Consider the following 23,000-nt stretch of genomic DNA (forward strand, 5'->3'; position numbering starts at 1 on the left):
CATTAGCAGGATGCATGCCTAGCATGTCTAGTGCCCTAGGTTCTATGCCCAGTACTGCAAAACAAACAAAAAACAGAACTTGGCAGGTAGGAAAGGTAGCACCCACCTTCTGTGTCCTCCCCTTGGAGTACGATCTTTGGGCATCTGTAGACTGTGAGGATGCGGGAGGGCATGGGGTGCTAAAGTATGGGGGTTCAGTATGGGAGGGCCAGGAAGACTGAGGCTGGGAAGACTGAGGCAGGCATCTCCATGTGAAACAGCCTTTCCCAAGATGATTCTAGAATTTCATTGTTCCATGGGGACAGAATCACAGACATTGCCATTCTTTGGGGGTCAGGAGAAAGTGAGGAAAGAGACAGAAGAGAAATAGAGAACCAGCAGGTAGGTTGCACATTTTGCCGAATTTCAGGTTTAAGCCACAGATCAGCAGCCTGATCACTACTCCATGCCAAAAATTGCTATCCTGAGGAGACGGGCAGAGATGCCCTTGGGGCCTAGCAGGGACTCCAGCTCACAGCCTCACTTCTGCAGGCCTCATCTACATTCTGCTCAAGCACATGGTGGATCGACACAACCTCTACTTCGCTTACCTTCCCGCCAAGCTGGAGAAGAGGATCCACTTTGCTGCAGTGAACCAGGCCTTGGCTGCTCCCATCCTCTGCCTCTTTTGGCTCTTCTTCTTCTCCTTCCTGCGCCTGGGTGAGTGGCCTTTCTGACCTGGGGGCCCAGCCCTTGGCCTCCTATTCCTGCATCCCTACCAGCCTTTCAGATCCTTCGCTGCTTTAATGGTATCAACTTGGTGTCCAATCAGAACATGGTGCCCCAGGATGAGGCTGGTTGGGCATCCAATCAGAATGTGGTGCTCCAGGGGGAGGGTAGGTTGGTTAACCAGTTAGAATGTGGTGTTAACAACCCAGACCCCGAGCTAGCTGAAGCTCGCGTATAACCTCCTGAAGGCCTGGTCAGTTGCCTCAGACCTCCTTAGGGAGAAGACATTCCCTTTATCAATTCTGGTGGCACCGAACTCAAGGGTATGGGAAAACTGGTCCAGATTGCTTGGGTGTTGTGGAGGGATCCAGGTCCTCACAACTTATAAAACAGAGGAGATGGGGCATGCTGGAGGGAAAACTGACCCTTTCAGGAAAAAGAAAAAGAAGACATGTGACTCTGCCACAGTCAGGCTGGGAGAGCCTCCATCCTGCCTAGCCCAGGGTTGTCTCTCCCAGAGACTGGAGGGAACTGTCCCCCTCCTAAGGATGCTGTAAATGGCCATTGACTTGGCCTCCCAGTGCCTGAAATCTGACCAGGGATAATGGTCACCATTCCACGGGTCACTCTGTGTGCTCCTGGCTGTGAGAACACCGTTCTACCTGCTGGAGTGTGGGGTGGGGTGAGGTTAGGGAGAATTCACACACAATTCCTGCACCAGGCGTGGCCCCCACCCCTTCCTCCAAGGCTGGCATCTCTGTCCCCAGGTCTGAAGGCCCCTGCCACCCTGTTCGCCTTCCTGGTTGTGCTGCTCACCATCCTGGTCTGCCTGGCCTACACTTGCTTTGGATGCTTCAAGCACTTCAGCCCTCTGAACTACAAGGTACAGGGCCCCCTCCTCTGCTGCCCAGCGAGGATGCTGGAGAAGACGGCGGGTTCCCCTCCACCCCTTCCATATCCACACAGCAACAGCCTTCTCCAGATTGTATTTATTCCTTGGAAAGGCGTGGGTAGTTGGGTGGGATATGAAGCTTCCCTCCTTTCTCTCATCCCTGTTCCCAGCACCCATACCCTATCCCACTTGGGGCTGGGCTGCTGGGAGCCTGGTGCCAGGGGGTACTGTTATTCTGTATGTTAAAAGTCATTTGTTTGGAGGTTGGTTTGGAGGGGCTAGTTCAGGGAGATCAGTTTTGTTTATCATTGTTCGTCTTTGCTGTTATCTGCAGACAGAAGAATCATCAAGTGACAAAGGAAGTGAGACGGAGGCCCAGGTGCCCCTACCATTCACAGTAAGCTGTCTTTATCTATCTTTACCTCTGAGTGCTTGTTGCTCTGTCTCACTCTGGTGGTAGAGGTTCCCTTCAGACAGGTTCTGGCTGATGTGCTTTGATCGTCTCTTGTTAGGATAGAAATCCCTTGATCACATGGCAGGCAAGTTTCGGAATTAATGTGAATGGAGAAAGAATTCCTAGTCCCTCTGGATATTTTAACCTGCATATCTGAAGCCACATCAGTCACTGGGAAGATAATTGGTCTTAGTGGATGTTCGCCCATCCCCCTAGGTTCAGTTCCATGCTCACTTTCCCTCTCTGCATATCTAATGTCTGATGAGTCTGGGGCATAGTGATGCCATCAGGAGCCCTGTGGTTGGACGAAGCTTTAGCACCAGTCACTCACCCACTGTGTGGTCCTCCACTAGGCACCAAGAGGTGTCAATGTAATCCCCCCTTGAGTTCAACAAATGGATGATGCACCTGCCTCAGAGTGAGGCATAATGCTCAAAAGATACCAGGACTCTTACTGGGCCAGTTCACCTTGCCTCTGGTCTCCAGTGTCCTCCTCCCAGAGTGGGGCAGGATCCCAAAGCCACAGGATGCCAGAGCTGTGACTGCTGGTCATCCTGACATATGTGAGGCCGAGGTGGTGGCTGATCTCATTAGCAGTGTTCTTTCCAGTGTCTGCCTCCTCTATGTCAGGCACTCTTATCAGTGTCTGTCCTTGGACAAGCCCCAGAGGAAAAGGTCTTCAGAGAGATTCATTACCCAGAGACACCTGTGGCTATGCAAGCCAGGCAAGGGATGAGCAGGGCAGTGGGAGGGTGTAAGTGTTTCATTCTCAGCCTGGGTCTGGGGAGGGGTGGGGCAGACCCAGGCTGAGAATGAAAACTGGGGAGGGGTATTGGAGGTGGGCTGGAGCCTGGGGTGGGGAGGATGCATAATTTCTACAGTCTTGCCTCTAGATAGACTTGTTTCCTATATAAAGTGAAAGTTCTCCTAGAATCCATTGTTAGGAAGTTGTTTCTTCTGAGAAATGCAGAAAACTTTTCTGTTGTGCTTCCTTCTATATGATCATGAGAACTGTATCATTGGTTGTGTTTTCTGTTTTGCCCTGGCTGCTGGGAAATTCTGCAATTGGCATATTTTGTGCCCTGATGTCCTAAGGTGATGCTGTTATTTCTTTGCATGGGTCCTTCGGCTGGAAAGAGGGGCCCTAGGGGAATGGGTATGGAATCTCATGCCTGCCACCACCCAGACACTAACTCCCCTATCTGTTGACAGCCCTATGTGCCCCGGATTCTGAGTGGTTTGGCCTCGGAGAGGACAGCCCTGACCCCGCAGCAGCAACAGACCTATGGCGCCATCCATAACATCAGCGGGACTCTCCCTGGACAGCACTTAGCCCAGAGCCCTGCAGACAATGTGGTCTCTGCCTACCAGGAGGCCTGAGGGTGGGCAAGCTGCTGGTCTTGGCCAGGCTCAGGAGCCCCAGAGAAGACTCAGGTGGAAAAGCAGATTGACTCCAACCCCTACCAAGTTCAGGACTTCTTTCCATCTGTTTTAAGCCCCACTGTTCTGAAAATATAGAACCAGAAGGGCCTGGGACTCAGGCCCTTAGCTGAGGGGGAAGGGTTGGGGTGGCCAGGTTAAGAGCCATCAAGTGGGTCCTCTTTTTTTCTGCTCACAGCAGAAGTGTGGGGAACAGCTGTGGCTCTCCACCCTCATTTGCTCACCTGCAATTCTGCACATTTATGTTCCCAGCCGCCTCCTGAGCAAGCTTCCAGCTCTAGCAGTCCCAGTGGTTTATAGCCAAGATCATGTGCTGGAATTTTGTTCCCCAGCAAAGATTATGTTGGATGATAAGGAGAAATTGTCTCTCTGAGTACCCAACCCAGCCTGTCCCTCTACAGGCTCATGGACAACTAGTGACCAGAAAGCCTGCAGCGATCACGTCTGAGATGAAACCTAGAGGGGAGTCCAGCACCCCGCTGGCCCTAGCCAGGCAGCCCTCCAGGCTGCTCCTGAAGTGAGCTGTGGGGAGCTGGGGTGGGAGCATCAGTACCGGCTGCAGCAGGCTCCTGCCAGCTGTGCAGGTTTTTATCATGTTGCCAGGGATTCTGTGACTCGGTAAGGGAGAGATGATGAGGATCAGGGGACAGAGGTGAGCCCCTTTTTCAAAAAAGGGGCATCTTCTTCAAGACAAGATTGGGGAGAAAGGCAGAGAAAATGAGGGTCACTAATAAAGTGCCCACTGGGCTAGGTTGGTGAGATCCGGTCTCAGGGCAAGTGTGTGGGGTTCACTCCAGGGCGGCTCCCTCCAGGCTCAAGATGGTAGGGGCAGTGCTCAGGTCTTTCTTGGAGCCAAGGGAGGCCAGTGTGGTTAAGTAGAGAGGAGTGGAGGAGGTGTCTGGGCTGGATGCAGGACTGTCTGCTGCCCTTGAGATGTGACCCCAGCAGGAAGGACTGGCAGCACCTTGTCTTTTTCCTTCCTTCAGGATCTGGGGGCTGGGACCTGTCTGAACTTTTGCCCAGACACCTCCTCCATGCTGCCTCTAGAGGGAGCCAGAGGCACAAGGGCTTGGCAAGATGCAGCAGAGGCCAGGGGCGCTGCGGAGGGCCATGTGGGTGGGGCAGTTTCGGTGCACAAAGGCTTCCTCTAGTCCAGTGGCGCTCCGTAGGCGCCACCTGCACTGGCCCACGGTCCCTGCCAGGCCTGGGCTTTCCAGGTCATCTCACACTGAGCCCCTCAGGCACGCCTCTGCTGAGTGACATTGATCCTGAGAGGGGCTAGGGTAGCACCACCTGTCCTTTGGGGCTGTCTCCTACAGGGTAGTCCTGGCCAGTGACCTTGGCCCCCCAAAGCTTCTCCTACCCTTATGAGTGAGGAGGGGCAGCAGAGGGCCACAAGGGGGGCCCTTCTCTGTACAAATGTGGACCCACGGGCTCTCCTCTAAAAGGAGCGCTTCAGGCATGCTGTTTGGTTCCAGCCACTCTTAGAAGTAAAATCATTTATTATGAAAGCCATGTTGTATAGTGGGTATGGATGAGAGTGGAGGGGTAAGCTGGGCTCCCAGAGAGGCCAGGGGACAAAAGCAAGCCCCATCTTCAGAAAAGGGGCATCTTCTTCAAGATAAGACTGGGGAGCCAGGGCTGCTTCTGAGGCCACCGTCAGTCCCCACAGGTGTCACTGTTGCTCTACCAGTGTAACAAACTTGCGGATGTCCTGGGCGAGCAGCTTCGGCTCCTCAAAGGCAGCGAAGTGGCCTCCTGCGGCCATGTAGGAATAAGAAATGAGTTTGGGGAACTTGGATTTCAGCCACTTTTCTGGAGCATGCAGGATCTCACAAGGGAAGGCAGCAAAGCCGGTGGGCACGAAGACCTTCATCCTAGAAGAACACAAATTCCAAGAGGGGTGAGCCTGTGGTGTGCAATCTCTGGCCCCTAAGGGCACGAGAGGAGGGCTCAGCAAGCCCACATGGAGTCATAAAGAAAGACCCAAGGTTTTAACCACCCTCCCACGACACCCCTCAATTCCAACTAACTAAGGACCCTGTGTTTTCTATGAGGCCACCCAGGCAGGGGCATGGGACAGCCTCTAAGGCCTCATGTTGCTTGCCTTTCCCTTGGTTGCCACCTGAGGGTCTGCATATGGGCCAGCATCCTGGGCCAGGGGGTAGGCCCTGAGGGACATCTGGGGGCCAGGCCTGGGGTTCCCTCAGCTACACTTATTTTATGCCAATTCCCCCACTTCCCCCTGCTTGAGTTAAAAACCAGGCCAATCCCCTGTTCCCAGCCTCAGAGACTCCTACTCCCAGCTTAGCCAGGCTCACCTCTCATGCTTTTGGTTCATGCCCTGACCCAGGTTCTCCTTGTAGAAGCGCTGGGAGGAGACAATGGTCTTTGTCGTCCAGTAGAGCATGATGTTGGTCAGCAGATCATCCAGAGAGAACTTCCTGGGGAAGTAGAACATGAAGGTCCACGCTTGGTGCCAAATGTAGTTGTATAAAAAGCAAAGCACTGCTACATTCAGCTGTAGGCATGAGCCAAGCCCCCTGGCTTCCCCCCTGAGATGTCATTTCAAGGTAGGTAACATTATCCCCTGCCACAGACAGGCTTGGTCCAGGGTCACCAGCTATTGTGAGGACCCTTGATGCAGAGTGCTAATGACAAGGAAGAGTGTGTGTTTAATCCATTGATTGCTCAATCACTCATGTGATGTAGGTAGTTTTATTATCTGTTTTACTGCTAGGAGGAAAATCCAGACCCAAGGCAGGATACCCATTCCACAGCCCTTGCCCCTGTCCTGCCTGTCTCAGCTCTCCCACAGTGGACTCTGCCAATTCCACTCTCCAGAAAGCCCAGTTCCAAGGATCCAGGGTTCTCTAGGGCAATGAATTTCTCACTTCCCAGAATCCTGAGGGACTTCTGTATTCATTGGGTGCTTTCTGGACTTGGAGCCCCAGGAGGCAGGAAGAGGCCTGACCTCTGAGTCTTCCTCAGGATCCAGCTGGCTAGAGGCCATGAGCTAGGAGTCAAGGGACCCAGGTTCTGGTCATAGCCATATTACCAAAGAGCCCTGGGACTCTGGTGAACTCTTGTTTATCCTGTAGGTTCTCCAGTTTTTCCTCTGACAAAAACAGGATTACCACTACATAGAAAACATGTGGAAGCATCAGAAGTAAAACCACTCTACAAAATCCAGGTCCATCAATAAGACAGCCCATTCATCTAGATTGTTGGAACTCCCAAGTGAGTGCAGTGAGGATTCACTCATCGAGCACCAACTGTATGCTAGGTGCTAAGGCTCCAAAGATGCATGGGGCTGGGTGCCTTTCCTGGAGGAGGGGCGTTATGGCCTGGCAGGGAGACTGAGTCATAAGTCATTGACTATACTGTCCCGTGACAGAGGTGGGGGTAAGTTTGTGACAGAGGTGTGGGGGGGAATAGGGACAAGTTTTGCCCAGGTGGAGGGAGAAGTCAGGGCAGGCTTCTCAGAGGTGACCTCTGCACTGAGCCTCAAGAGGAGAGTAAAATGAGGAGAAGGTGTTCACTCAGATTAGCTTGGCAAGGACAGCAGGCTGAATGCAGAGGGCAGTCGCAGGGGCTAAACTGTCTTTGGGGGTTCCTGAATGCCTCCATCTGCTTCCTTGGCCCAACTGCCAATGACCTCCTCCTGTCTAAGGTCTCATGTCACCCCAAGGTCCTTTCTCCACCTGCCCTCCTTCCATGTTCCTGTCCCCTTTCTCCTCTCATCCCTCCTCAATCCTGCACCCTGAAGCTGCCCAGGCCTTGTGGGTAGGGGCCTCTCAACTAGGTTTTATCCCCCAGATCTATCTGTCCATCTCTTTCTCTCCCTCCCTCTTTACTTCCCCGCTCGTTGGTAGCCAATAAGGCTTCCCCCGCATCCTGTGGCCTGTGTTTTCTCTGTGGAGATCCCCCTGCCTCTACCCACCAACTCCACCACCAACTCAGCGGAATAAGCTCCTCGGGTCCAGCCCCACCTGCGCTCCAGATCTGCGGGTTCAGTTACCAAGTGAACATCTCGACCTGGACACCCTCTGGTAACTGCCTTTCAACCAAGTCCACAGCAAGAAAGAGCTCGGCATCTCTGCTGAGCCCTTCCCCTGATGCCAGCACCCCCCGCCCCGCCCCACACTTGTACCCACTCACACACGGTGGCTCCCCTTCTCATCCTCATTCCCCATTCCGGCATGGAGCCGGAAGCCTGGGTCCTCATGGACTCTTCCCTGTCCCTGTTCCCTCTAAGCCCTGGCTGCCCTCATTCCTCCACTCCCACCTGTCTCTGTCCCTGCTCCTGTGGTTGTTCCCTGAATCACAGAACACTTCCTGGGCCTCCTGCCTGGCTCTCCGCTCCAGGGCAATGAGTCGATTCATTAGAAGCCAATTCACTCCAAACGGACACTTGGCTGAGTTCACTTGTTTCTCTCAGCCATTTAGATCAGTTTATTATTATTATTTTTTTTAAGAGAGAGTGAGAGAGGGAGAGAGAGAGAGAGAGAGAGAGAGAGAGAGAGAATTTTAATATTTATTTTTTAGTTATCGGCGGACACAACATCTTTCTTTGTATGTGGTGCTGAGGATCGAACCCGGGCCGCACGCATGCCAGGCGAGCGCGCTACCGCTTGAGCCACATCCCCAGCCCCAAGATCAGTTTATTATTGAGCTATATCTCAAGTCCTTTTATTTTCTTTTTTATTTTGAGATACTTTTTGAGATAATTTTAAGTTGCACAGCCTGGCCTCGAACTTTCAGTCCTCTGTCTCAGTCTTCCAAGTAGCTAAGATTACAGGCACGCACCGCCACACCCAGTGTGTGTGTGTGTGGTGCTGGGGATGGAACCCCAGGGCCTTACTCATGCTAGGCAAGTATTTATCACTGAGCTACTGCCTCAGCCTGAGTTAATTATATTTTCACTTTCTGAACTATATTTATTTTAAGGAATATTCAATTTACTTCTACCCTGCTCCTGACTATTGAAGCTAGAAGCTGGAAGGAGGAGAGGCTGAGGGCAAAAGAGAGGCATTCAGGAAGGCCTTCATATTAAACAGGAAAACATGAAGGATTTGTGCAACAAGGGGCTTCTTGGGTATAAAGAACATATTAAGACATTTTCATATTCAGGAATATGTTCTCCTTAGGCCTTAATACTTCCTCTCTAAAAATCCCTGATCTCTAGCAGCAACAGCATGGAGCAGAATTGGGGGAATGAACTTAGGGCTGGCTATTTAGGCTTCACTAGCTGCACTGAAATCATATGCACTTTTTTTTTTGTTTTGTTTTTGGTACCAGGAACTGAATCCAGGGGCACTTAACCACGGAACCACATCCCTGGCCCTTTTTTATATTTTATTTAGAGATGGGGTTTCACTGCGTTGCTTAGGACCTCACTAAATTGCTGAGGCTGGCTTTGAACTCACAATCCTCCTGCCTCAGCCTCCGGAGCTGCCGGGATTATAGACATGCACCACCGTGCCCAGCAGCGTATGCAACTTTGTGGTGCCGGGGATTGAATTCAGGGCTTTGCATATGCGAGCTCTACCACTGAGCTACACCCACTTCCCCTATATGAATGTCTTTTTAAATATAATTTTGATGATAAAATAAAAACCAGTCAATGATTGTATAATTAAAACAAACATGTAAGCTCTGTGAACTGGCTTTTGCCAAGTGAGCTGAGTGCTTCTGTCTCCCTTTGGTTCTGATCACAGCTTGAAAACTACCCAACCACCATTTCCTGTGTTAGTGTTTTTTCTAGAACACAGATCTCATCCTGTCAGTCCCCTGCTCAGAGCTTTGGTGTTCCTGTTGCCAGGGCAGATGCTGCAGGAGCTGCCCAGGTCTTGTGGGGCCCCACACCTGCTACAGGCCAGGCCCCCTGCCACAGTGGTCCTGATGAAACTCCATCCACCCTTGGGTCCTGCAGAGTGTGAGGTGGGAAAAAGAGATCTCAGGGGGAGGGTTTGCTGAGGCTCCTGGAGGACCTGCTTAGAGGAATGAGCTCCAGGTCTGTCTAATGACTTGCCTGTGGACAAGTCACCCTTTCTAAGTGTACCTTGCTTTTTATTGTTTTTCTCGTTACCTGAATTTCATTCCTCCATCCAGTGAACTCCTACTCATTCTTCAAGTCCCAGATCAAATATATTTTAGCAGTCACTTCCTCTCTGTCCCCCTTAGACAAAGTGAACCCTCATTTTTCTGATTTCCCACAGTCCTTTGCATATTATCTTTAGAGCTCATTCATCTAACACCTATTTATTGAGCACCTACTATAGCCCAGCATTCTTGTAGGTGCTAGGACTAAGCATGGCAGAGATAGAGCCCCTGCCCCCCAAGGCAGATCCAGTCTCATTTCACTCTGTATTCCCTACCCCCAGTTCTGGGTCTGGTGCTATGTATGTCACTGAAGGAATAAAGAAAGGGTGAGCCCTGGAGAGTGAGTCAGAGCTGACCCTGAAGTGGTAGTCAGGCCAGGAGTGAGGAATCATGCACTCTAAGGCTGTAGCCTCTAAGGCTCCAGGAGACAGGACGCTGCCCCCACCCCTAGTCCTCCTGCAGCCCCCAACCTGATCAGCTTCCACACAGCACACACTGCCTGGTGCCAGGCTCCCAGGGCTATTCTTGACAATGAAGAAGTGTTCAGTGTCCTCAATTTCCTCATCCCAGGAGGAGGCTGTATGTCCTGCATCCTGTTCCTCACCACCCCACTGTGAGGCTTGGAGCCAGCAGTGAGATGCTTCCTCATCCCCCAAATGGGGACACATTGGTCACAGGGTTAGGATTTGTGGGGAAGCCAAAGAGAGCTGGAACTTGCTGGAACCCCACATGGAAAAACTGGAAATGAGGACCAATAGGGTGAGTGGAGTGAGGAAGGTGGCTGCTGGGACCAGGGCCCTGACAGGGGGATAGAGGGGACCTCACCTCTCCAGGCCTCCATCTTCCAGGTTTCGGAATTCCGAATTGGTCCAGGTGGAAAACTTCTCTAGAATGTAGGCAGCCAGTCCCACGGGAGAGTCATTCAGAGCACAGCCTGGGTGGGAAGGGGTAAGGGAGGGACTCAGGCCTGGGTACCTGGGCACCAGGGCACTGGCCATCATGACTGAGCTATGGTGCTGGCCCCACAGACTGCTATGCATGCCACATCCTTAACCCTGGGCAGCTTCATGGGATAGATTGGGGTCCTCCTTCCCATGATCTCATGTGGATTTGTTTGGAATATGTGCACCTTTCTTCAAACTTAAGGGTCTATATCTGGGTTTGGTGATACCCAAGTGAGAACTATCTTGTAGTGCTGGGGATCAAGCTAGGGTCTTGTGCCTGCTAATTGAATACTACTCCCTAGCCCAGGACACTGTTTTTAAAGAGATAAATTTGGGGGGTTTTCTTTTCTGTTTTTTGAGGATCCATATGCCCTAATATTGAAAAACAAGAAACAACCTAAAATTTTAATCCAAAATAGGATAATCAGTTACAAACAAATATCAATATACCCATTAGCTAAAATCCTGTGCAGTAATTAAAAATAACTGAGGGTCTGGGCACGGTGGCACACAACTGTAATCCCAGTGGCTCGGGAGGCTGAGGCAGGATTGTGAGTTCAAAGCCAGCCTCAGCAACTTAGCAAGGCCCTAAGCAACTCAGTGAGACCCTGTCTCTGAATAAAATACAAAAAAGGGCTGGGGATGTGGCTTAGCAGTTGAGTGCCCCTGGGTTCAATTCTCAGTACTCCCCCCAGCCCCCCAAAAAATTTTTAAAAAAGCTGAGGGCACCAGGAGTGGAACTCATACTGGTAGAGTATGTTCTTGGCATGTGCAAGGCCCTGGGTTTGCTCTTCAGCACCAAAAAAATGTCTGGGATAATACCATAAATAACCTCACAAACACCATATTGAACAAAAGAAGCCAGACTCCCATGAGACATGTTCTATGGTTCCATTCTTAGGAAGAGTGAGAACAGGCAAAGCCAAACTATTGAAAGTCAGGAGGGAGGCCATCCTTGGTGGGGACAGTACCTGCAAGAGATCTCCACAGGTGTCTGGTCATGTGGGGCATATGAGTGTAGTGGCTTGTGAACATTCATCAACTGAAATGTTAGCAAAGCTCTTCTGAAGGAAAGGGGGAGGGAGGAAGAGTGCTTACAGGTGATTGATTGTCTTCTGTCTTATGTTTTTTTGTGATTTTCAAAATTAAAAAAAGTTTTTTTGTAATTGTAGATGGACAACATGCCTTTTTTATTTGTTTTTTAAGGTGGTGCTAAGGATCGAACCTAGTACCTCACATGTGCTAGGCAAGCCCTGCCATTACGGAACAGTGAGAATGATGCAAATCATTTTTGTTCATAGAAAAGCAAGTAAATTTTGTCCGGTGGACATTTAATTATCACTCTGAACCCAGGGCCTTGTGTGTGAGAGGCAAGCGCTCTACCGACTGAGCTATATCCCCAGCCCCTATTGTTGTTTTAACATTTTACTAGTTCCTTTAGAAACTGAGTTAAATACAATTTTGGACACATGTTCATTTTATATTTGCATGAGAATCATAATTTTTTTGCTTTTCAGAAAAGTATCCCGTAACAGAGCCCTAGTGGCAGAAATGATTGCTCGGTCCACCCCTCACTATTGGGGTGAATTTTCCCCCAGAGTGTGGGCCCCCTATACCCTTTTCCAATAGCTCTAGAGCTGCCAAGGCCCCTCTGCTTCTTATGACAGGACTTTGCCTCAGGGGCAGGGGGTGGGGGGCTTTAAAGCTACTAACCAACATTGAGTGAACCACACAGAGTTTGGATTATCTTGGGAATCTGATGATGATACATAAAACTTTTCAGTTCTATGGGGAAATCCAGGTTAAAGGTCTAAAGAGTTCTGAGAAGGGCTGAGGTCATGACTCGGTGCCAGACTGTTTGCCTAGCATGCCTGAGGCCTTGGGTCCCATCCCTAGCACTGCAAACAAACAAAACACCCAGCCCATCCCCCAAACAACAATAACAAAACTAGCTCTTAATTCCTTATAAGGGGTTTTCATCCTGGGGGTAGTGAGGTCCCCCCACCCCGGTGTGCTCACCCACGGTGTCTGGCTTGGTGGCCTGGATGTGTAGGTAGCCGCTCTCCCTCATGATATTATAGAAAACCTTGTCCTTCCAAGGAAACAGCAACTCCACATCTCTCTCAGTGAAGCCCAAAAATCTTGCGAAACGCTTTCCCAACAAAGGGGTCAGGTTGGAGAGATTTCTTGTAACAAAAGCCAAGTTCAAGTGCAGGCCTTTTACGTGTCTGAGGGCAGAGAAATGGGCTCAGGTGAGGCTAGGCTAGTATAAGAAAGGCAGAGAGAGAAGAGATGGAGGAGGAAGAGACAGCTACAGGGCTGACATGCCAGGCTCCTTCAGCACCTGCCCCTCTGGGGTGTCCACATGAGTTGGAGCAGAGGGGTTGGGGAAGAAAATAGTTCCTAGAGAGTTCTGTTCAGGGCTCCTCCAGAGCGTGGTCCCCAAGAAAGGTATAATCCCCCACTTTTACCTACTCTCACTGGCAGTCTCTGCCTGGATACCTGGCCCAGAGTCACCAACTTTGTGTTACACCAAATGGGAGGGTCCAGGTCAACATGTCCATGTGCCCTGCAGAATGATTACAGAACCTGTCTTCTCTCCCGTGGGCTGACAAGCATCCCTGCCTGGGTGGCCCCTGGCAAGGGGGAACCCCAAGGCTCAGACACTATGCCCAGGCAGGAACTGGTATGAACCACTCTTCTGTCCAGATGCCTGCCCTGAACAAAGATCCTTTTAGAGGTTGTGCACATGCTCATGCACCTGAATGAGAGCTCACCTGGGCACCAGCTGAGCCATGTTGGTGCAGATTAGGGACCCCCAGTCCCCGCCTTGAATATAGAATTTCTGGAAGCCCAGCCGCAGCATCAGCTTATAAAAGATCCTTGCACAGGCCACTGTGTTGAAGCCTGGTTGTGAAGGGGAAAAAAGAATGGAGTCAGAGGAAGGTCACTCCTTGGGTTGGTGAAGTTCCTCAGGCCCACCTCCCCCCAGGCTGAGGTGAGAGCCAAGGAGGAGTCCTCTAGTTCCAGAAGACAGTGTGCCCTATGCCTACTTCTGTGTAGGGACAGTGAATGGACAACTGCTCTGCCCAGCAGTGTGGGCACAGAGGGGCTTGGGACAGCCCCTGTGAGATGTCTCTGGGCCCACCCTTGGTCAGTCTTCTGGACTGGAACAATCTAGGGCCTAGTTGTGGACCTGATCCTGAGAAGAACTCATAGAACACAAGAGTCCAAGCCCTGAGCAGCACTGAACAGTGCTGACCACTGTTCTACCCAGCCTATGGCCCACCACGTCCTCAGATTCAGATCCTAAGACCTGCTGGCCCTTTAGCATAAGACAATGCCTCTTGGACTCCTCTTTTCTCAGCCTCTCTGGTCTCCGGCCTACCTCATCCTCCTGGAAGGAGAGCATTCCATGGCCCCCAGCAGCAACCCCTCCCACCCCGTACCCTTCTTGTAGGATGCCTCCGAGAAGCCGTAGCCAGGAATAGAAGGGCAGATGACTTCAAAAATATGCTCATCACTCAGGCCGTGGCTCTTGGGGTCAGTCAGGAGTGGGATGATCTTATAAAACTCGTAGAAGGAGCCAGGCCAGCCGTGCACCATCAGCAAGGTCTTTGGGGTACGACCTGAAGGCAGCTGGGGGGGCTTCACGTGGATGAAGTGGATGTCCAGCCCTGGAGGATGAGGCACAATTATGAGGGAGGGGAGAAGATGGGGAGGCTGAAGTCCTGAGAGTACCTGGGCAGGCTCTGCACCCTCCAGGGCGCAGGCAGTGTGTGCTGCCACCTTTGCACCCCCACATCACGTACTGTTCACGCATTGTTTCACACCATGGCCCAGCGACGCAGATGTCCTTGCTTAGACTTCACAGCCTGCCTGCTTGGGAGGGTAGAGCGGGTCTGTGTGTACCGCTGGGTTCCCAGGCCCCAGAACACTTCCCAGCTTATGGTGGGACTCCACAAATATTTGTTCACTTATTTAAAAATCAGGGGAGAGGGAGAAGATTTGTATTTATTTAACATAGAAAACAGCTCATTGCTAGTTGGTAAAAGTGAATTATCAAGTCATAGTCATTACATGATCCAATTTTCCCAAACAGTTATATGTATGCATGTATACTCATGAAGATGTTCCTCAACTTGAGTTGAAAATTTCTTGGTGTGTGTGTGTGTGTGTGTGTGTGTGTTGATAATGGTACTAGGAATTGAACTCTTTTTATTTTTTTATTTGAGACAGGCCCCTGATAAGTTGTTCAGGCTAAGCTTGAAGTTGAGATTCTCCTGCCTCAGCCTTCTACTGAGTAGCTGGGATTATAGGCATGTACCACTCAGCTTAAGCTGAAATTTTTCTAAGTCTAAGAATTGGGGATGTGGCTCAGTAGAGCAATTGCCTAGCACATGCAAGGCCTATTTATGTTCTATCCCCTACACCACAATGAATAAATAAATACTAAATAAAATGCATTGAATATGCATGACCTACTAAACTCCTAACTTAGCAACACAGTCCGCAGTAGAGAATCAGTGGCTTCCTCTCATGATCGTGGGACAGGCTGGGAGCTGTGCCTGTATAGCATATCACTAGCCCGGGAAAAGATCCAAATTCAAAATATGGTTTCTACTGAATGTATATTGCTTTCACACCATTGTAAAAGTTAAAAATCTTAAGTGGAACCATCATAAGTCAGGGACAGTCTGTACTATGAATATAGGGATTTAAGGGTCTGAGAATAAACTCCAAAAATGTACAAAGTCATTCTTCCTGAGCAGTAGAACCAAGGCTTTGATTTTCTTCATTGTGTTATATGTATTTCTAATTCTTCTACAATAAACACATACTATGTGCATAATTAGTACATATTACCAATGCATAATTACCATATGCATTGACATAAACATTTATTATTATTTTTGCCAATTATTATTATTATTATTTTTTTTTAATTAAAAATATCCATAGTTCTTGTGCACAAAATTCCATCATTCACATCCGAGCGTCACCCCACCTCCCCCAACGGGCCCAGGAATAGCCTTAAAGAAAGATGGTGGTCTTCCTGTTTGAGAACTGAGGAAACACCGTTCAGTCTTTATGGACCTTGAAAGGTGGTGACCCTTCCCCTCCCCCAATCTCTGCCTCCCAGGCCCCGCCCACCTGGGCAGGCACAGAGGGTGGGCAGGACATCCGGGTGGCCCTACATGGCCGGGGCGGTCACTCATGCCTGCGCTTGGAGGGCGGGACGAGGTGTGGGGGCAGGTCAGCGGGCAGCTCGTGGCCCTCCAGCTTGACCTTGATGAGGTGGTTGGCCAGGGCGAACTCCTCGTCGTCCAGCAGCCCGTCCTTGTCCACGTCGGCCAGCTTCCAGATCTTCCCCAGCACCGTGTTGGGTAGCTTGGACTTCACCATCTCCTTCTTGGCGTTGGCTCCTGTGATCTTGCCATTGACAGGTGACAGTGTGTAGAAGATCTCATCGTAGGTGGGCTTGTCCTTGCCCACTACCCACTCAACGTTGTCGATGCCCTCACCGGCCCCCTCGCCATAGCCGTGCCCAAACGGCCCGTTCATGGTGCCATCGAAGGCGCCGCCCATCACGGCCTGGGAGGGCATCAGGGACTCTTCCTGGCGAACCATCACCATCAGTCGAGCAATGTCGTTGGCAAGCATGTCGTCCACTGTGTCCAGCAGCTTGGGCTTCAAGGCCTGGAACTTGCTGAAGTCCTGGGTCTGCAGTAGTTCCTGCATCTTGCGGAGGCTCGGGAAGTCTCCGGGGGAGATCTGATGCTCCCGCTCAATCTTCTGGTAGATCTCACCCAGGTTGTTCACCAGTTCCTTCTTCTTGCTCTCTTTACCAAAGACGTTGGGCATCTCCTTCTTGAGGGAGCTGATGATGTAGGCATGGACCTTGGCCAGCCTGGCCCGCTTGATCAGGTCATTGAGCTTCCTGAGGGCAGCGTTTCGGGGCAGAGACTGGATGTCTTTGAAGAGGTCCTGCTCCTCGGCCTCGAAGAGCTTTCGGTTGTCGGGGATGAGCAGCGGGTGGGACCAGAAAGAACCAATGTAGACTCGGACCACCTCCGGGGTGTTGATGATCTTGCCCAGGGACCACATGAGGGCCCCGTACACCCGCATCAGCTGCTGCGTCTCCATCTGGTCAGCCTTGTTCAGTACCACGCGGATCTTGTCCTCGTGGTTCTTGAGTGCCTTGATGACCTCAGAGAACTCGTCGGAGATGTCCAGCTTGTGGGCATCAAAGAGCAGGATGATGCGGTCCACCCGCTCGGCGAACCACTCCAGGACCGCAGCGAAGTTGTAACCTCTGCTGATGGGCTGCTTCTCTCCGGAGAGGACCCCGGGAGTGTCAATGATGCTGATGCTGTCCAGGACCGGGTTGGGCAGCTGGGCACACATGAACCTGTTGAGGAAGTTGTTGCCGAAGGTGTTGAGCTTGCGGAAGGGGCGCCGTGGGTCAACGACGAGCGCGTTGCCGGGCACCACGCCCTCGGTGGGGCCGTGCATGACCGCGATAAAAGAGTCGGTGGTGGGCTCGGGCCCGATGCGCATCCCCGGGAAGTCCTGCTCGATCAGGTGTCGGATGAAGGTGGTCTTGCCCGTGCTGTACTGGCCCACGAGAAGCACCATGGGCTTGTTGTCGAAGTCGGCATCCTCCAGCGCGGGCGAGTGGAACTCGTGGAAGCGGTAGTGCTCTTCCAGGGGCAGCAGCTTCTGTGCGTACAGCTGCCGCAGCCCCTCCGCAACTGTCTGGAAGAGCTCCGGCTCCTTCTTGCGGCGGGCATCCTTGCTGACCCAGCTGAACATGCTGCGGAGAACGGGGCTGGCTGCTGCGGGGTAGACGGGCAGCTGAGAGCGGGGCGAAAGCGCACCGCCGAGGAGGGCCGGCCGGCCGGCAGAGAGAGGCGGGCGGCGGCCGGGGGACAAGGGGCGGCGGCCGGGGACAGGGGGCGGGGAGCGCTATTTTTGCCAATTATAAAACATAATTTTTTAATTTAAAAAAATTGTCATTGTTGCTAGGTGTGGTGGTATACACCTATAATCCCAGTGGCTTGGGAGGCTGTGGCAGGAGGATCGTGAATTCAAAGCCAGCCTCAGCAATTTAGCAAAGCCCTAAGCAACTCAGTGAGACCCTGTCTCTAAATAAAATATTAAAAAAGGGATTTTTTTTTTTTTGGTGGCTCAGTAGTTTTTTATGCCCCTGGCATAATAAAGAAAAAAATTGTTATCGTTATTTTTCTGTAGTACAATTTATTTATATTTTTTTCTGGGGATGGAACCCAGTGCCTCGAGCATGCTAGGCAATTGCTCTACCACTAACACACACACACACACACACACACACACACACAGCCCATGACTTTTTATTTAAGTGGAGAATTTCTTTTTAAGTAGAATGCTGTGAACTTGGAAGGTGGTCCTAGCTAAGAATAGGTGAGTACCTTACAATCCCCCCAGAGTCACCTTGAGTCTTTATGTCTCCAAGGAGAGCAGCCCTTTTCCTGGAGTGTGGCCCTATGCACCTGAGAATTCATAGCACACACTGCAGATTGGCTGCCGTGCCAGGGACGCAGGCTACACCTTGAGGGTGGAGACAACAGCACGGTCTAGCTAATGACCTGATCTGTTAATTCATGATACAAACAATACATGGCCACTACAGAAAACTTAGAAAACACAGATAAACCAAATGGGGGAAAAGGACATGTAATCCCAGTATCAGAAGAGAATATTGTGTTGTCATCCAGATTTTTCTTAAACTTTTTATTTTGGGACAGTTTTAGAATTGTTGAAAAAATGCAGAACATAGAATGCCCCCATACCCAGATTCCCCCCCCACCTTTTTTTTTTTTGGTACTGGGTATTGGACCAGGGGTGCTTTACCTCTGAGCCACATTCCCCAGCTTTTTTCGATTTTTGTTTTTTATTTTGAGACAGAGTCTTGCTAAGTTGCTTAGGGCCTCACTAAGTTGCTGAAGCTGACCTCAAACTTGTGATTCTCCTGTCTCAGTCTCCCAAGCTGTGGGATTCAGTCTTCCCTATTCTTGACATATTACATTAATATGGTAATTTATTTAACATGCCTTATAGTCAATAATACATTATTAATTGAAGTTCATACTTATTCAGATCTCCTTAGCATTTTAGTTTAGTTTGTTTGTTTGTTTCCAGTGCTGAGGATCAAACCCAAGGGCATTCTTACTACATTCCCAGCCCTTTTTATTTTATTATTATTTTTCTGAGACAGGGTCTCCCTAAGTTGCCAGGACTGGCCTCCAACTTGTGATCTTCCAGCCTCAGTCTTTCAAGTAGCAGGAATTACAGGCATCTGAACATACCCAATTCAGATTTTCTTTGTTAATTTTTTTTTAATTTAATGATGGGAATGGAACCCAGAGCTCTACACACTATACATGCTAGGCAAGTGCTCCCCCTAACCCACAAAATTTTACTGTGGTAAGAACACAATATGAGATTACTCTCATAACAGATTTTGAAGTATATAACATAGTATTGGGGATTTTTTTGTGATTCTTTTTTTTTTTTCCTTTTTGCAATATTGGGAATGAAACCCAGGGCCTGGTATGCTAGGCCAGTGCTACCACTAAGCCCCACCCCTCCACCCCCTGCCACCCCTACAATACTGTTCATTATAGGTACTATATTGTTAGAGCAGATCTCTAGAACTTATTCATCTGGCATAACTGAAATTTTATCCACACTGATTAGCAATTCCTCATTTCCTCTACTCCCCACCGCTGGCCACCACCTGCCCTCTCCTCTCCTCTTTTGTGCTGCCTATTTTAGGCACCTCACATAGGTGGGGTCTTGATGTATTTGTCCTTCTGTGACTGGCTTATTTAACTTGGCATAATATCCTTGAGGTTCTTCTGTGTAGTCATATTTTGCAGGATTTCCTTCTTGTTAAGGCTGGATAATATTTGTATATATAGTCAATGGAATATTATTCAGGTTTCCTTAGTTTTAACCTAGTGTCCTCTTTCTATCCCAGGATCCCACCTGGGATCCCACATTACATTTAACTGTCAAATCTCCTTAGGCCCCTTTTGGTTGTGACAGTTTGAACTTTTAAAAGATACTTAGTGGGGGCTGGGGTTGTGGCTCAGCGGTAGAGTGCTCACCTAGCACGTGTGAGACCCTGGGTTTGATCCTCTGCACCACATAAAAATAAATAAATAAAGGTATTGTGTCCAACTACAACTAAAAAAATAAAATATTAAAAAAATACTTAGTGAACATAACTTTCTTTTAACAAAAATAGAACCCTACATTCATCCTATTTTGGAAATTTATTTTTTTTAACTTAACAATATATCCTGGGCATCTTTCTGTGTTACTAAATTTATTCCTGTCCTAACGTTTATTTTAGTAGGTAATCTTATCCTTTTGGGGACACATTGCATGATGTGAGATTATTTTTAATTCAAATTCTACCACATTATCATTTGAGTTTAAAAATAGGCAAAAAAAAAAAAAAAAAAAAAAAAAAAAAACCCACACACATGCTTGCGTACACATGGGTTCTCCCTGGAAATGTACATAAGGAAAGCAGAAAGCAGGAGCTATCTCAGGCTGGGGGCAGGGAGGAAAAAGAGACTTCCTTTTCTCTGTATTCCCTTCTGTACTTCTAAATATAAAATTTTTTTTGCATAGTAAAAATTAAGACATTTTCATGATGCTGATTTTTTTTTTTTTTTTTTTTGGTGCTGGGAATGGAACCCAGAGCTATACCTGCACACTAGGCAAATGCTCTACTACTGAGCTATACCCCCAGTTCCATGACATTTTTAATTTATTTAATTTTTTTTGCAGTACTATCGGTTAAATCCAGGACCTCCCATGTACGAGGACATACTCTGCCACTGAATTACATCTCTGGTCCCTGCCTCTTTTTAAAACTTTCTGACAGAATCTTGCTAAGTTGTGAAGGCAGTCTTAAATTTGTGATCCTCCTGCTTCAGCCTCCAAGTAGCCGCAATTATAGGAATGTGCCACCCCATCCTGCCCCAAGACATTTAAAAAAAAAACTCTGTCTCATCATTCACCCAGTGGGCCCCTCTTTCCTTTTGTGGAAGGAAATGCTCTCTCTGGGTTTCCTGCAGGTCTCTGATACCCATGGGATGCTCTATGATAAGGTTGCCGGGTCAGAATCCAGGAGCTGAGCTGTGCTCAGAAAGGCAGTGCGAGCTAGGTGGAGGGAGGGGAGGGCTTGGGTGGAGGGCACTGTAGCCACAGGGTTCCAGCCCACTGGATAGTGGATAGGGTAAAGGAAAAGGGACAGGCTAGAAGTCTACAGAGCTGGATTGTGGCCCTTCATTTTTGTCTTGGATAATTCTTTCCTCCTCTCTGGACATGATGGAGTTGAGTTTCCCCAGGAGCAACTGATGCCCAGCAAACCCTCAGGTTGTCTGGGAATAGACAATGTTCTCCAGCCACAGGAGGCCCCACACATGGGTTGGATCTGAAAGTTCATCACAGAATTAGAAGGTAAGTGGCAGGAACAGCGCAGCCAGTGGGGATGTGGACAGAACACTGGAGTAGAGGTCACAGGTGAAGCTATGAACTGCCAGGAGCACAGGGGTCAGAGAGGACCCTGAAAAGGTCCAGCATCATGGAGAAGAACGCAACAAACAGAGATTGACACAGGACCTTCCTGAACCAGCCCCAGCCTGGGAAGCCCAGGGAAAGAGATGAGCTGAAGGTTTGCTGGGCCTGAGGACCAAAGCCATCAGCTGGTGCTATGGAGGTGGGGTAAGAAAAACCCAGACCCAGGGGAAGGACTCCATCCTGCAAGGACCTGGCCAAAAATAGGCTGCCAGCCCTAGGAAGTGTGCCAGAACTGCACAGGGGTTAAGTCACAGTGGGCCGCTGTCCATGATGAACTCAATGCCAGGAATTGCCCTCTTTAGAGCCTTGTGCTCTGAGAGAGGTTTTGTCCTGTATATCCTTGGTGTCCTGGGAAACCCTGAGATGGTCTGGTGGGGTAAGCCTACAGCCTCCAGAAAGGAAACAGAGGCCACAGTGATGGTGTTGCTTGTAATCCCAGCCACTGGGGCTCAGTGGAGTTGAGGCAGAGGATCAAGAGTTCTAGGCCAGACTCAGCAACTTAGACCTCAGCAAGTTAGCAAGACTCTGTCTCAAAATAAAAAGTAAAAAGGACTGGGAACGTAGCTCAGTGGTAAAGAGTCCCCTTGGTTCAATCCCCAGGAGCAAACACACAAACAAAAAAACACCTAGAAGGGAAACAGCCCTTTACTGCCTCCTGCCTGTAAGTCTTTGTTCTTCCCTTCTCCTTGGACCACCTTCCCCACATACAAGGCAAGCTTCTATTCATCTTGGCGGAGGGAGCCCTCTCTCTGGGAAGTCTTCCTCACATTTGAAGGAAATGTGGGCTCTCAAAGGTCCTGAAGCCTCCTCTCTCCTAGCGTCCCTAGTATGTGCTATAATTACCCCTGAGGAGCCCATGAGCCACAAAGACACAAAGTCAGGGACCTTTCCTCAGTGACTGTGTGTCCCCAGCCCCAGCAGAGTGGGATCTGGAAGTTTCCCGTCAGTATCTGCTAGAGGGGAATTGAAGAGCTGAGGGTAACTGAGGGATCCAAGTCAAATTCCAGGAGGCAGAAGGCCAGGATTTGGCACCAAAGTTTTAAATGACGATCCTTGGAAATTGTATATGACAACCTGTGTATGATTGGACTTGGCCCTCTTGCTAGGCTCATGACAGAAGACACCAGAATCCTCCAAAGGACACAGCAGCACTCAATGAGGAGTTCAAATTTGACCAAAAAATAGTAATAATAATAATAATTCCAGGACTGGGGTTGTGGCTCAGTGATAGAGCACTTGCCTAGCAAGTGTGAGGCCCTGGGTTCGATCCTCAGCACCACATATGAATAAACAAATAAAGTGAAAAATCTATTGGCAACTGAAAAAATTAAAATAATAATAATAATAATAATAATAATAATAATAATAATAATTCCCAAGCTAGGCATGTGCCTATAGTCCCAGCTACTCAGGAGGTTGAGGCAGGAGAATTGTTTGAGCCCACTGTGGGCAACATAGCGAGACCCCATCTCAAAATAGAGATCAGAAAGAAGGCAAAAATCATTTTAGAATTTGTTATGTGCTGCTGGCTTAGCTCCAGGAAGGGTTCCAGGTCCAGGATCCACTAGGATTCTACTCAGACCCAGTCTCCTCATTTCAGAGGGCAACAGCAGGCGTCTCTGGGCCAGGGTTTCCACCCATCCCATCCTGTCATCTTTACACCCACTCTGTGAAGTGGGAGCCATCATTTCCCCATCATATAACAAAGCCTTTGAGGCTCAGAGGCTCAGACACCAGCCCTAGCTTGAGTTCTCTGGCTCTGGGGGCAGCATTCCCACCACCAGGGTGCGCTCTGCCACTTACATTGTGAGTTTCCAAT

General features: G+C 49.6%; 2 protein-coding genes and 1 pseudogene across 4 annotated transcripts in view; 1 reads left to right on the top strand and 2 right to left on the bottom strand.

Moving 5' to 3' along the window:
• Positions 1-6,923, top strand: part of Tmem63a (transmembrane protein 63A) — a 38,689-nt gene extending 31,766 nt beyond the window's left edge. For both annotated transcript variants that reach the window (XM_076831466.1, XM_076831467.1), the window contains 4 exons: positions 532-699; positions 1,476-1,591; positions 1,935-1,997; positions 3,267-6,923. In XM_076831466.1, the coding sequence (XP_076687581.1) occupies positions 532-699; positions 1,476-1,591; positions 1,935-1,997; positions 3,267-3,434 (515 nt within the window). In that variant the 3' untranslated portion in view covers positions 3,435-6,923. The remainder of the gene's footprint in view (positions 1-531; positions 700-1,475; positions 1,592-1,934; positions 1,998-3,266) is intronic.
• Ephx1 (epoxide hydrolase 1) overlaps positions 4,979-23,000 on the bottom strand; it is a 39,549-nt gene continuing 21,527 nt past the window's right edge. For both annotated transcript variants that reach the window (XM_076831468.1, XM_076831469.1), the window contains exons 4-9: positions 13,993-14,220; positions 13,321-13,450; positions 12,563-12,771; positions 10,425-10,533; positions 5,816-5,938; positions 4,979-5,371 (exon numbers count right to left, since the gene is read on the bottom strand). In XM_076831468.1, coding sequence (XP_076687583.1) covers positions 5,170-5,371; positions 5,816-5,938; positions 10,425-10,533; positions 12,563-12,771; positions 13,321-13,450; positions 13,993-14,220 — 1,001 coding nt within the window. In that variant the 3' untranslated portion in view covers positions 4,979-5,169. The remainder of the gene's footprint in view (positions 5,372-5,815; positions 5,939-10,424; positions 10,534-12,562; positions 12,772-13,320; positions 13,451-13,992; positions 14,221-23,000) is intronic.
• Positions 15,450-17,479, bottom strand: LOC143379105 (EH domain-containing protein 1 pseudogene; annotated as a pseudogene).

Source organism: Callospermophilus lateralis, chromosome 13 (genome assembly GCF_048772815.1).
Source record: "Callospermophilus lateralis isolate mCalLat2 chromosome 13, mCalLat2.hap1, whole genome shotgun sequence".
Taxonomy (NCBI): domain Eukaryota; kingdom Metazoa; phylum Chordata; class Mammalia; order Rodentia; family Sciuridae; genus Callospermophilus; species Callospermophilus lateralis.